We start from the raw sequence: 15,003 nt of genomic DNA on the forward strand, positions 1-15,003 counted from the left end.
GCTACAGCGTCAATCATCCTGGCTGTTGTGGGCCCTTCCTTCAGTGTCTGAGAACAGCAGGCAAGCTTGAACTTACCGATTTTGTGTGAAAGGTGTTATCAGCTGAGGGATGCTTTTCATATTTTTTTCATTTGCTTTTCAACAATCTCTCTGTCCTCAGCGCACACAGAGAAATTCTATGCTGAGGCTGAGTTAGGATATGCCAAGTTCAACCTGGAGAAAAACCTAGTTAAAAAGCCATACGTTGTATCATCTGCTCTGAGTGTTTAGTGACCCACTGATGGCAGTAACTACAAGCTGTTCCCAAACACCCCCAGTTTCTCATAGGCATTACAAGGAAAACAAACCCTGACATTGAAGAAAGCTTGAGCAAGAAGCAGGTTCTAGAAATGGGCACTGATGTAGCCTGAGGATGCTGTAGGATGCCTTCTTGAGATGAGGAGCCATTTTCATAACCAGAAAGGAAATGACATATGGAGATTACTCAGTTGCTCCAGTTAGGTGTGATGCTTTGTTATGGATTTGACCTGCAGTTTGGGACTGGCTGAGGCTCATTTGCTTGGTTACTATGGTTTTCTTTGGTTTAGGTTACAATCTGCCCATAACTAGAGTTAGGGTGTAGTTCATTATACGGAGACCACCTGGGGTCAGATTTTATTGCTGATATAAGCTGGGTTAGGGCGAACCTATTTCAGTTTTATTACAGAGTAATGAGGCATGGGCTCGTAGCTAGGTTCACAGGTTCACAGGAGAAGAATATTTCTAGAGTCCTTTGCAGCTAATGAATGGCAATGAGACTAGGTTCTGGTCAGGAAGATGTAAGATAAGGCATAAGAAATGTCCTAAAACAAAGGTCCTCAATCTGTGCATATCAGATATTGACATTAGGACTCATAACAGTAGCAACATTACAGTTATGAAGTAGCAATGAAGTAATTTTATAGTTGGGGTCACCAGAACACGAGAAACTGTATTTTTTTTTCCTTTGGTTTTTCGAGACAGGGTTTCTCTGTGTAGCTTTGTGCCTTTTCCTGGAACTCACTTGGTAGCCCAGGCTGGCCTCGAACTCACAGAGATCCGCCTGGCTCTGCCTCCCGAGTGCTGGGATTAAAGGCGTGCGCCACCACCGCCCGGCGAGGAACTGTATTAAAGGGTCACAGCATTAGGAAGGTTGAGAACCACTTTTCCAAAAGAATGAAGTTCTACTCCTTTGTTTCCTCCTTCCCTCTGCTGTTTGGAGTTCGTGTGGCGATGGCAATGTCCAAGACAACAATTTTGTGCTGTACAATGATGGAGCAAAGAGATGGGAGGAGCTACGTACCTACCCTCGCCTACCTAGCCTTGCCGATGGTTCTCCTTCTCTGGCCATTTAGACGGGGACTAAGGAAGCTCGCATCTTGTTATGCTAACAGTAATGAGGGTGAGGTGGGCAGTCCCCATCACTCCCAAGGGAGCCATTTCCAGTTAACACTTCATCTGTTGGAGCAGATGAAGATCCACGCAAGTTCTCTCTTCCATCATCTCCTGCCTCTCATCAGGGTCTCCACAGGCTGTTGTCTTACCTGCCTTGCCACTTTACCAGGGCCTAACTGTGTTCTGCCTATTGTTGCCGAGCGCCAGGTGGGAGGCTGGGACTAGAAACTATCCCTTTGTAGTCACTTTCTTGTTGATAGTGCAAAGCAAAACACTGAAGTGCTAGACACCCCATAAACTCCTTAACTGAAGTAATTTAAAATGCAATTTTTGTTTATTTGAGATAGGGTGCCCTACAACCCAGGCTGGTCTCAAACTTCCTATATAGCCCAGGCTGGCTTGAACTCCTGATCCACCTGCATCCACCTTCCAAGTGCTAGGATTACAAGTATGTGCTGCCATGCCCAGAGTATGTGGTACTGGGAATCAAATTTGAGGACCAGTGTGTACCAGGCAGGCACTCTACCAACTGAGAGATATCACCAGCTGGGATCCATCTTTGAATTCTGAACTATTCAATTTTCTAGGTCTTTTCACTTTCATCTTTAGATTTTATGTTCTTAGTGCTGGAGAGATGGCTCATCAGGTAAGATCACAGGCTGCTCTTCCAGAGTACTGGGGTTTGATTCCTAGCACCCACATGGCAGCTCACAATAATCCATAACTCCATTTCCAGGTGATCTGATCTCCTCTTTTGGCTTCTGTGGGAACCAGGGATACACACAATACTCAGACATACATGTAGACAATAAACACCCATACACATAAAATAATTAAAAATAAATAGAATTAGGTTTTATGTTCTTCAGAGAAATGGTCCCCATAGAGCAATGGGGAAGTCTTTCAAATAGGGAGGAGAGGCCAACTCAGGCCCATGGACTCCCTGCTAAGTTAGTATCAAATCACGGTTCTGATAGGCAAGTAAAACACCCTTGGCTAAAATACCACCTAAAATCGATTGCTGGGTGGACTATAAGAAGGAATGAGATCTGACATGGTGATTTAGCTTATATGAGGTTCAATTTATAATATATATATATATATATATATATATATATATATATATATGTCTACATAGTTTAATTTTATTTAAAAATTTAACTTTATTATTTTTGAGTGTGTGCACTCATGCACACACGTGTATACCCAAGGCTTGAACTCAAGTCCTCAGAGTTGGTGGCAAGAACCTTTATGTACTAAGCCATCTCATTCACTCTAAAGTTTTCTTTTTAAAGCTTAACTTTCTGTGTTTTCAAGATGTTGTTAATCTTTAATCCTCAAGGAACGGATCAAATGAGAAGAAACCAAAGACATACTTGGTGAACTGAAACAGTGTTTTATTGCAATCACAAAGCACCAACTCACCAAGGCATGGACAAACATCGCTCAGTAAATGTCTCTTTGAACAGAGATGTAGCAAGTCCACTTTTTCAAATTCTGAAAGACAAGTACTCAAACCAGGGACCAAACACAGCATAGGACAATTAAAAAAATATTACAGAATCATGGAGGAATATATATGCATATATAAAAATATTCTGTGCTATTAACAAAGCTTTGGGATCTATTAACTCTTGACAAACTGCTTCAGAAAGAATTATAAATATAAACCATAAAGTAAAAAACAAAAACAAACAAACAAACAAAACCCCCAAAGCCCCTAAATGCTTTCTTCAGCAACAAGGAACCAACATAAGCAGGAAATATTCTTTCCCCGTGACAGTGAGTTGATTACAAGGAGGTTTCCAGTGCAAAGCAAGTTTCTCTTCTCAGAAAGAGTTCCGCTCCTGAAGGGAGCCTGGTGCATGTTTGATTCACACACAGCACAGCATATCCCTGTGAAACCTTAAGAAGGTCAAGTGGAGAACCCTCTAGAAAAAAAGGGTGTTGGCAATTCCATCTATGGAGCCTACATCTAGGAGCAGAGCAATTCACGGGAGACAGCGCTCCCTCACTCATCTCCCTCCCCACGGAGTTCTGTTTGTACTCATTGCTACGTCTATAACCCAGACCACTCATTCCACATCCATCCTCCCTTCTAAGAAGTTGACAGAAAACAGTCTATGCTGAAACAAAGAAAATTCTGTGATTTCAAAGCCCCTGAAGGGAGGGATACCTAAGAGTCAATGACAACTTGGTGTGACAAGGACAACCATTGCGTGTACATTCTGTCTTTGCTCCTCCAGGCTGAGTCTGGCCAGCCAATGGATTGCCTAGACTATCCAATAGGATAACACTTTGTTGGATCGAAATTCTTTATGTATACACCTGTATGTATTCTGTTTGTGAAGTCTCACAACACGAAACTAAATTACATCACTGTGAATTCTGTTCTGAGGACTGAGACCTCGATTTCACTTTACTAGGAAGAGCTGTTCTTTAAATGCTTGGTCTGAAGAGGTTTTACATGATACTCATAGATTTTCAGAGCAGGCCCCAGTTTCAACTGCAGCCCTGTCAGCACGTCATTTCTCGTCATCAAGAGCAGGGATTTTCCATCAATTTCCTAGAATGGAAAGAGAGGAAAGGCAGTGTGTGAGCAAGTGCAGCAGCTCTTGGGAATGAAGATCAAGGAAGGGTGAAAACGGACGGGAGTTACAACACTCCTCTCCAGCTAAAAACTACTGTAATGGCGTCAAACGGAATCTTCATTATACCTTCCATCTTCTATTTCAAAACATCTCTGTGTTGAGATTAAACACACTCTATAGCTGATCTTGTTTTCAAGATCCTATCACAAATCTTAAGAAACCCACAGGCAAGTTTAAAGTAGTATGTATCTACCTCAGGGATCCGAGAAGTTCCTTCTGAAAGGGATAAGGACATGTTCCACCCATGAAATAGATTAAAATTTGCTAGAATTCTTTATATGCTTAAGTTCCCAAACCAGTCTATAAATTACAACAGGCAGAGATTACCATCCTTAATTTATAGGCAAAGCAAGGATTGAGCAAGAAGTTTACTGGCTTGACACAAAAAGAATTAGGGAAGAGCAGCATGGGATTTGAAAGCTTGTCTGTCCACGGCCTTTGTCTCCTTTCCTTCTGTCTCCTTATCTCCCCTCTGAAGGAAACCAGGGCTTTACGGGCATCAGCATGGGGACCGGCACTCTACCCCAAAACCCAGTCCCCTCTGCTCAATGTCACAATTAAATGTTTGTTATCTAGATAGCCTAACTGAGTAGACTCAAAGCTTTCTGGAAATCTTGCTAATTATAGTAGTGGGCAACAGTAAGCACAGCTCCCCCTTTGAAAGAGACTCTCCTCTTGTCCTCCCTCAACCTGAAAACCACCGACTTTCCACACTGAGGCTCCCTACCGCGCTTCCTCTCAACAGATCAAGAACAAGGCTGTGAAGGTTAGGGCCCTGCCAGCTGCCAACCCCTGTCCCCTTGTGTTTGAGAGCCCATCCCTTGGGTTCTTTAGGTACTCTGGAGACTACAAGGGAGGAAATTAAAATGGGCTTCTAACAAAGAGATGAAAATGGTCAGAACGGAGAGAGTACTTGGAATTTATGGAAAGGAAACTCCAAGAATGCTGGCCGTGACCATGCTTTTGTTATCGTTTATGGAAGAAATTGTATGTCTCTTAAGGCAGAGCCCAAACTTTAGGAGACTTGGGTCAGCTGTGCTGAAGAGTTCTGTTCATAATTTTGTCTGAACACTCTTGGACCAACCTCGGCTGATGAGAAAAGGAGACATTTCAGTGACCACATAAAACCGTGACCCTGTTTACTTCATCCCCCAGGGAAGCCATTGCTCCCCACTCTCATGGACCTTGCCAGGCTGTGGAGAAAATGTGTTGAACTCTAAGAGTGTAGACAAACAACACCAGGTCAAAGGGGCTAGAGAATTTCCCACTCTGCGGCCCTTGCTCCTGTCTCCCCCTGGGAGATGGGGGGAATGCAGGGCTTCCAATAGGATTCCACGAGGCCTTCCTGCATGCACTCCTTGAGCTATGAGCGAGCAACACACCTCCTTGCCATGCTCATTTTACTTGTCAGCCACCCATCATGAAACAGCAGAACAAGGAATTGCTTCTAGCTGCCTCACAGTGTTTCTGACTTCGGGAAACAGTTTTCGGCTACTAAAACATCTCATGCTGATTTGGGAGAGACAACCACCACACACAAACAAGCAGCTGCTTCAAGGGCAGTTGGAAATTACTCACAAACATGGGAAGTGACCAGTACTAAAGCTTACAGCTTAATCTCCCTGCCTCCTTCCCTCCCTCCCCCTCTCTCCCCTCACTGTTAGTGATCAAGACTGCCCATCAACAATACTGTAAGAGTCTGAGTTGCCTGTTAACTATTTCGAGGTGAACTTGCTTGAGAGGAGTTGTTGTCCCCAAAGAAACCCCAGGAGCAGAGCAGAGAGCACTCTGTGACCACAGCATTCTAAGATTTGGTGGCCTCAGAGCTCAGCCTCCGCTCTGGGTGAGATGAACTCAGACTTGTGATGCCTAAGGAGCCGAGCCCTGCCTGCTCCATAGTCCCTTAGCAGCGCCTGCTCAGATATGACCCTCTCTGCTCCAAACAGGCACCTCTGCTTTCAGATCCTGTTTGCATTTCTGCATAATCAAACTGCCTTTACTAACTGAAAGTGAATTATGGAAAGAAGAAATCTGCGCTGGCCAAACAGCCCTCTGCAGCTCAGCATTTCTGCCAAGTGTGTCTGTGAAAATGCTGAGATTTGGATTTTACTTGAGACAAAATGGAAAATCATGTTTTATGTTCCAATTTGATGATTTCCTTTTGTCCCTCAGGCACTCTGCCGTTCACCTCAGAGCAGTGGGCAGAAGGGATCCCTCTGGAGACACTCACTGTGCACGTGTTGAAATGTATTGTCATCCACACACACAGCTTTCCCCTTTAGCCTGACTCTAGCAGCGCAGACCCAGGAGGGCAGAAGGCAGTACTAGGCGGCTGTGAGCATATGGTCAGGCAGGCAGCAATCTGAATCCTATTACCACAACCTAGGGGGCAGGCAAGCACAGGCAACCATTTAGCAACCAGGGATTCTATCCGGTTGAGCCATGTCCACATCCCTCTTCTAATGCATTTGGCAGCAAGACACCCCTATCTGTGGGTACTAGGCACACATGCCCTTTTCTGAATAGTGAACGTTAGCAACCTTGGACCCCCAGCTGCACTGAGTTAAATACACACCCCGTTCCAAACAGTGGGATGTTTCTCTTCCCTTAGCAAATGATGGGCACTAAAAGAAACCAGCGCCTTCTGTGTCCAAGTCCACCCTTTGCTTCCTTTCTGCATCTTTGCCAGAAGGATGTAAATGTATTCCCACTAGGGGAGAAAATTCACCAAGATTAAAATTTTCAAGAACTGCATAAAACATTTGCCTCATCAAAATCTCACCCATGGGAAAGTCCCTTGATTAAAAGAGCTAATAATTTGTTATTTAACTTCTATAATAGATGGTAATTGCAAATGAAACCCAATTTTTGCTAACCAGCATTGACTGGAAACCGCAGACTTCATCAGTAGCTTTTCTAAGGAGGAACTCACCCGGATCCCAGCAGTTTATTAATATAGACTGGAGGGGTGAAATGCAACCAACAGACTCTGGCTCAGCAGAATAAACAAACAACCAAGATTTGTAAACACATCACAATTAAAGCGAGAACAAAGATATAATTCACTCCCTGGGATTTCTGTGTTAATGGACAAGCATTTTCTAGCTTCACTGTGCTACAGTGTTCCTGTCTTCATGTATAAGCAAACTCCAAATCCCTGTTGTGCCAGACTGCTAAAATGTTTGTCTACTTAGGAAGTTCTAGCAAGTTCTGATACATGCATGCAAGGTGTGGAGAGGATAGGTCTGAATTTCCAATAGCCGAGGCTCCAGATTTATAAATCCAGGGGACAGAGTAGCTACTATATCACTGAGGATTGGGTAGGGCCGGGGCATGCTACTCTATCTCTTTAAGCCTCATTTCCTCATCTGTAAGATGGGGAAGCAGTTACTAGACTGCACTTCTGGAGAATTCAGAGAGAACAATTCAAGACATCTACTGAGCAGCCAATACATACATACACACGTACATACATACACACATACATACATACATACATACATACACACACATACATACATACATACACACACACACACATATATATCTCCTTAACCCTTAACAGAGACTTTTCACTGTCTGTCAGCATTAATCTATGTGTAGATAACCCACTGAATTAGACTTGATCATGATATGAACCATAGGAAATGCATGTGGAGAGAGGTGAGATGGGAATAGAGAAAGAGAGACATAGAAAAACAGGCTAGGGGAAGAAAAGGAAGAGTCACCAAGAAGGAGGCACTGGGTGGTAAGCAGCAGGTGGGACATCCGTGGAAGGGCACTGGGATTCTGCCTTTCATGTGCTGTGTCTGTCCCCCACCCCCTGAGTGAGAACACAGGCTGGAAGGTCAGCGCTGCTCCTCACTGGTCTTCTGTATTAACATCTGGCCCATGACTCCCCTCCACAGCGAGGAGAGCTTTAGGCTAGGACGGCCTCTGTCTCTGCCACTCAACCCTCAGATCCCAAGCATCTTTGATGGGCATCAAGACACACATATCTCATTTGCAACTCCTAGTGAAGAATAAAATGGCAGCTCCTTACCAATCACGTGAAGGATTCCGACACAACAGGCGTTCATTCTCTATTTCCATTGGTCCTCTCATGTTCTCTACAACTTTCTTTGTGACAACTCTCTTACCATTCACTATCCAGCTACAAGTGGTGACCAGTCTGAACTTTCCCATTCCATGGCTTACATATGGTACATGTGTCTCAGAGGCACAAGGACTCAATTTTGATCCTTGGGACACGAAAGTAGAAAATCCTGTGTCCACGATGGGCGTGACACTAAAGAAGGGGGAAGAGGCTCTTCTGGACTGAGCCATGGGACCAGTGAACCAGCAGTCTCCTGAAAAGAGGTCTTCATCTTCAGTGACCTTCTGGAAGCTGCAGCGTGGCCTCTGAAAGCACAGTTCTTCCTCCAAATGGGTTTTGTCTCTGGCATCATCTCTGAGTTCCACTTTGGTACGGCCATCACCCCTGATTTCCCCTTTGATACGGCCATCACCCCTGAGTTCCACTTTGGTACGGCCATCACCCCTGATTTCTCCTCTCGTATGGCCATCACCCCTGATTTCTCCTCTGGTATGGCCATCACCTCTGATTTCTCCTCTGGTATGGCCATCACCCCTGATTTCTCCTCTGGTATGGCCATCACCTCTGATTTCTCCTCTGGTACGGCCATCACCTCTGATTTCTCCTCTGGTATGGCCATCACCCCTGATTTCTCCTCTGGTACGGTCATCACCTCTGATTTCTCCTCTGGTACGGCTCCATCTGGACCTGTCATAGTCCTTTCGCTTCTTGGCATCAGATAAGACATGATAGGCTTCTGATACTTGTTTGAATCTCTCCTCTGCTGCTTCCTTGTCTCCTGGATTCTTGTCTGGGTGTATCTGCAGAGCCAACTGGTGGAAAGCCTTCTTGATATCAGAGGAGGAGGCATTCTGAGGCACCCCTAGTACTTTGTAATAATTCACCATGTTTCTTCAAACAGCCTTGCCCCACCAAGGGTTGAGATTTTGACAAATTTCCATATAACTTCAGAAAGGAAGATGGTCAATCATTCAAGTTTACAGCTTTGAATGTCATCACATGGTTCTTGGAGTGAAGCCTCTTCTGGTGGAGAAATTCCTCTTTAGTGTGTGGGTCCTTCCCAGGCCACCACGCCCATGCTCTAGAGGCCTTTGCTGCTCATTGTGCAGGAGTGACTATGAGGTCATCACCTCAAGCCAGTGACCCCCAGAGTCTCAGCTGATGCTGTGCCTGCCTTGTTTTCGTAGTGGGGGGACATCTGAGATGGATGTTACACAAATTGGAAAGACCTTATCTTACTCAAAGATAAACACATGCACAGTAAATAAGAACACTGTGTCTTGTTAACTGAGAGAAACCATTTGTGTAGCTTAAAAATTATTTGCCTTGTTTGTAACAGCCACAAGTCAGCAGATGCAACATCCGCTTTGGGTCACTATGGAGGCCAACACTTTTAGTGCCCTCCTGGGTGTCACTGTGACTTCATTATTTTATTTATTTTTGGTTTTACGAGACAGGGTTTCTCTGTGTAGTTTTGGAGCCTATCCTGGAACTCGTTCTGTAGACTAGGCTGGCCTGGAATGTGTATGGGTATTTTGCTGGCTGGCCTGGAATGTGTATGGGTATTTTGCTGGCTGGCCTGGAATGTGTATGGGTATTTGCTTGCATATATGTCTGCATACCACTTGCGTGCAGTGTCTGAAGAGGCCAGAAGAGGGTGTCAGATCACTTGGAACCAGAGTACAGAGTTGTGAGCCAAAATGTGGGTTCTGGAATTGAACCTGGGTCCTCTGGAAGAGTAGCTAGTACTCAACTGCTGAAACAGGTTTTCAGCCCCTGACCTTTGTTATTTAATATTTCCACTAGCATAATGGGTGTGGTAGGTTGGGGGTTGTCTTAATTTTTGAAATCATATATACATTTCTGATTAAAAAAAAAGAAAATTCATTCATCAAGAAAGGAAACTGGGTCAGAGGCAAATTTAAGCAGGGTTTTTAATGGACACACGGAGGGAACAGAATCAGAAGTTTGACTCCTCATTCAGTATGTACTTCAGCTGATCTGTTAATGTGAACCTTTTGGAACTTTATCTCTGTATTTAAAAACTAAACTAAGTAGCAGTATCGGAACCACAGACACTATTTAGAAGAAACAGCACTGGGGCTCCAGTGTAGTAAGGGTGTTCACTACCTGTCTTGATTCCTTTCTTGTTGCTGTGGCAAAATGCCCTCATAAAAGTGACTTTATTTTGGCCTACTGCTCAAGGTCTAGTCCACCATGGTGGGTGAGTTGAGGCAGCAGAACTTGAAGCAGGTGATCACATGGCACCCATGGTCAGGAAGAAGACAGCAGGGACTACATGCTGATGCTCTCCTCCTTGCTTCATGCACATGCAGTCCCACCTTCAGTGGGTGGCTCTTCCCACCTCAGTCAACGCAAGCAAACAAGATCACCTCTGACAGGCACACCCTGAGACTTATCTCCCAGGTCATTCTAGGCTCTGTCAAGTTGACAATGGACATTAAGCATCCCACTGCCCATTTCACAGGACACACAACTTCACATTTCCCAGACTTCTTTGTAATTCGGCATGGCGTGTGACTGACTTATGGTCACTGAGATGTGAACCTCTTTAAGGCAGATCATGAAACCACATGCTTGCTCCCCTCCTTCCTCCTTCCACTGACAGCCACCAAGAATGACAGAGGCTCTATCCCCTGGACTTTTGAAATATAGTGATGCAAATCATCTCCATCAACCACATCAGACTGTTGCTGTGAGGAAGAAACAACTGTGCCATCTGCCATGATTTCACCTATTTGTGATGGTAATCGACTACCTTTAGAACTGATTCCTGAAATGCCATCAGCTAGACAAGACCGACCTCTGAAGCACTCAATCCAACTGCTCTCCCTCTGCACTCTTCTAAATCAATCTCTCATTTCAACTCCGTGTTCTGCACTGTTCTTAGTCCCTTTCACAACCTTCTCCGTGCAGCCCTTGGCTGCCGTGGGAGTCATTCGTTCACGGATCCTCTAAAGTAGCCCTCTTGTGCCCAGGCCACAAGCACCCAAGCCAGGAGGAGCCAGCAATTCTGCATCCATAACTCCTAGACCCAGTGCTGCGGACACAACAGAGGAAAACCATGAAGATGACACACTGCACAACCTCAGCTGGGTTGGTACAGTGTAGAAACAGAATTGATTTGTGATCATCTCCTTTCCATTCTCCTTGGTGGTCATTCTTAACGCAACTGGTCTTCTCTAGTTTCTGATTAAACCCCAGCCCCTTCCCTTTCTTCCTGTTTAGTTAAACAAAACAAAAAGAGAAACCGTCAGGAATTTCCTAAATGTCTCCCAAAGTCAGAATGTATTGGATCCTCCAATGAAAAGGGTCAATGCGGGTTGATAAGTTAGGTCTAAACGACAATTGGGACTCCAAGGAAACCTGTGGTATTAATTCAAAAGTCTGGAGAACTGAAAATGGTTGAGGTGGGGGGTGGTTGATGATGCAAGTCCTGGTTGCATCTGAAGGTCTAAGAACTAAGAGCTGCAATGACAGATGGCAGAAGACAGATAACCTCAGGCCACACAGGCAAACTCATTCTTCCTCCACATTCTGGTTTCCTTTCTGTTTCTGTGATAAAAATGTTCTGACTAAAAGCAACTTAGGTCAGGAAAGTATATGTGGCTTACACTTCCAGGTCAGGGTCTGTCACTGAAGAAGTCGAGGCCAAAATCCAAGCAGTACAACTTGAAGCAGAAACCATGGAGGAAGGCTGCTTGGGGACTTGCTTACAGGCTCGGCTCACCTACTTTCCTTGGATAGTCTAGGACTATGTGTGCAGAGAATGATACTGCCCACATGGGCGGGGCCCTTCTAAACAATTACGGATCAAGACAGCCCCTCAGAGACATGTCCAAAGACCAACCTGATAAAGACAATTGCTCAATTGAGACTCATTTCTCAGCTGACCCCAGACTATGTAATGTTAACTAGGATACTCTACCTTAGTGTTCTACTGGGGTTATCGTTGGCTTAGATGATGCCCACCCACACTGGGGAGATTACACTTCTTTAGTGTACTGATTCAAATTTTAATCTCCTCGTAGATACACAAGACCATAGTGATGTTCTACCTATCTGGACATCCCTTAGTTTGGTCAAGTTAACACATAAAATTAATCATATGTCTCCAATGCAGTTTCCTATCTTGATCATTTCCTCATATTATTAAAATAAAATATTTGAAAATTTATTAACCAACTGAGCCATCATATATCATGGTTAAGATTACATTAGAAATTTTTATTGTATTAAAATTTATCTTATAGGCTGGTAAGATGGCTCAGCAGGTAAAGGCACTTTCCCCCAAACCTTGGTGACCTGAGTTTCATCCCTAGAATCCAAGTAAAGGTGGGTGGAGAGAATTGACTCCCTAATGCTTCCCAAAGGTTTCACAACTTCCCAAACAGTGCCACTAGCTTACGGCCAAGTGTTCAAATATAAGAAGTGGGGATAGGCACCAATCCCAGCTATCACACTCATCTATCCCTCAGATGTTGGATTTATGCCCCTCAGTGGATCCCCAGTACCTCTCTTTGCTAGGTGAACCAATCTTTTTTCCATCCATCCCTTGCTTTTCAGCCCCATCTCCTGCCGATCTGCTCAACACTCCCTAATACAAGTTTCTTGGAGTTGCCAAGACAGCAAATGTTGTTTCATGACTTTGTGTTTGGTCCTTCCTCTGCATGGAATATTCTGGACTTCCTTCAGAAGGTTCTCCTGACTGGGATGGTTTAAAGTGGCTTTATTAAAGTAATGTTTGTTGTTACTATTGCTTTAGTACTTTTGTCTTTATTTTATGGGTGTTGTCACTAAACAAGTAAGTCAATGCTCCACGCCAGGCTCTCTGTTTCACAGATGTTTTCATCTTCAACAGCTGACTTGGGTGCTTTAGCTTATTCTACGTAAATAAACATATTTTAAATATTTTTCATTACCAGTTTTGCCTTTAATTAATTCCCTTTGGCTACTTTCTATTAATATTACTCTTTTGCTTGCATTGTAACTTTAAAAAAATAGTTTATGGCTGGGCAGTGGTGGCGCATGCCTTTAATCCCAGCACTCAGGTAGGCAGAAGCAGGTGGATCTCTGTGAGTTCAAGGCCAGCCTGCTTTACAGAGTAAATTCCAGGACAGCCATAGCTACATAGAGAAACCCTGTCTTGAAAAACCAAAAAAAAAAAATTAAAAAAAAAATCTTCTATGAACTGAAGGGAGTTGCCATATCCCCTATAAATTTATTATACTATAGAATATTTTAAGCATTTCAGTGTTCACCCAACTGTTAAGAAATATCAAGCATCAGAGTACCTTGAATATGTTCAGTGCTGGTACTACAAAATCCTAGGGTAAATCAAGTTTTTTTCTAAGGTGTGAGGTTTGAATTGGCCTAACTCAGAGCTGAATTTGTCATGAAGCTAGAGAGGCTCATTTTGCACTTGGACAGTTTTGTACTCATAACTCTCTGACGTATGTCAAAGCAGGGCTCCAGAGCCGGAGACACTTGAAGCTCCACAGAAGCTGGGCTTGTTCCTGGTCTGGTGGGCACCATGAATCTAGAGGTACTGCAGTCGCATGACTTTGGGCACTGAGCTCCTTGTGGTTATGATGGGCCTCCCACTTAGTAACTCCCTTTTGAGGTGGGTAGTGTATCTGACAACACGCAGCAATACAAAATTCTGTTTTCCTTCATTAAAATGACTTCTTCAGCAATATAAAATTCTGTTTTTCTTTATTAAGATGGCTTCTTCAAAAAGTTGATCAATGTTAGCAGCAATGAGCCATCTGAAAAGAAAGTCTACTCTTCAGGTTTAAATTATGACTTAACCAGATGGGTATTTCAGATAAGAGGTTGTTTTTGTGGCTAAGGGAAAGGTAATGGAAGAAAATTCATTGGCCACTTTGAGGTGCATGTTATTTTGTCATGATATTCTGAGGCAGAAAGTGATCTCAGAGATCCATAGTGTTCCAGAAATAAAATTACTGATGTCACTCACTTACTCATAAGAACGGGAACTCTGCACAGTCTGAACCATACGACAGTGACTGAACGTCAGCTGTCTTGCATCTTCTCCTTACATTCTCTGAGTACATGAAAGTCAAAAAGATCGAGACAGAGAAGCGAAGTAACCAAAGAACACTTGGAAGGACTACCTTTGTGACCTGTGATCAGATCCAGTTTGAGTGCCACAGACAATGCCACTGTCAAGACAGATGACATTGCTGAAACCAGAAAGTGTTGCTTATGGAGCCTTCAGAGTCTGATGAAGTGAACCCATCACAATGTTCTGAGGTAGGTGGAGGTATTTTTGCTGAGATTAGTCAAAATAGTCTCTCAAAAGCTCTTAAGAAAGTAAAATTCTTGACATACTTTGATCCTAAAAACCAGGCAACCCATGTCCATAGGTGGGTAAGCATCAGTTATTTTTCTAATCACTCAAAAAAAAAAAAAAAATCACTAAGCCGAAAGTGTCTTTGCATCTTGTTCTATGCCACTGGAAGCCTACTTTAGGAGAAACTGTCTCAAGATGGCACCTGGGACTCAAAGTAGGCGCTTAGGCAACGTTCTACTGTTGAACTCAATATTAACTGTGTAGAATCTGAGTCCCATCAAAGCAAATGTCCCAGGATCACCCAGTGAGCATGAAGAAATTAAGAGAAAATAATTCAGAGGTCAGGACCCCCACTCATGCCAGTTATTAAGATACTTGGGAAAACAGGCACTTTATCTGTCTGTGGGGGAGGTGGTGCTGGCATTCAGTCATCCATGCCTTCTCTCCCACTTTCACTAACCAGTGGATCTCCTTGTGGGTCCATGTTAATGAGTCAAGTTTAAGTC

At 43.8% G+C, this 15,003-nt stretch overlaps 3 protein-coding genes across 6 annotated transcripts in view; 1 reads left to right on the plus strand and 2 right to left on the minus strand.

Moving 5' to 3' along the window:
* Positions 1 to 15,003, plus strand: part of LOC128105861 (uricase) — a 143,457-nt gene that overhangs the window by 106,731 nt on the left and 21,723 nt on the right. The gene's annotated exons all lie outside the window — the stretch shown is intronic.
* The window catches only part of Samd13 (sterile alpha motif domain containing 13), a 42,749-nt gene continuing 30,539 nt past the window's right edge, over positions 2,794 to 15,003 (minus strand). For all 3 annotated transcript variants that reach the window (XM_052731172.1, XM_052731173.1, XM_052731171.1), the window contains one exon: positions 2,794 to 3,979. In XM_052731172.1, the coding sequence (XP_052587132.1) occupies positions 3,836 to 3,979 (144 nt within the window). In that variant the 3' untranslated portion in view covers positions 2,794 to 3,835. The remainder of the gene's footprint in view (positions 3,980 to 15,003) is intronic.
* On the minus strand, positions 3,987 to 14,568 carry LOC128105859 (dnaJ homolog subfamily B member 3-like). Its single transcript, XM_052731169.1, has one exon. The coding sequence runs from the start codon at positions 9,045 to 9,047 to the stop codon at positions 8,103 to 8,105; it is 945 nt and encodes a 314-aa protein (XP_052587129.1). The 5' UTR covers positions 9,048 to 14,568; the 3' UTR covers positions 3,987 to 8,102.

Source organism: Peromyscus californicus, unplaced genomic scaffold (assembly GCF_007827085.1).
Source record: "Peromyscus californicus insignis strain IS unplaced genomic scaffold, ASM782708v3 Scaffold_9__1_contigs__length_137607984, whole genome shotgun sequence".
NCBI classification, from domain to species: domain Eukaryota; kingdom Metazoa; phylum Chordata; class Mammalia; order Rodentia; family Cricetidae; genus Peromyscus; species Peromyscus californicus.

Excerpts from the sequence above, each read along its gene's own strand:
- LOC128105859 (XM_052731169.1), bottom strand. The coding sequence starts at position 9,047 with ATGGTGAATTATTACAAAGTACTAGGGGTGCCTCAGAATGCCTCCTCC.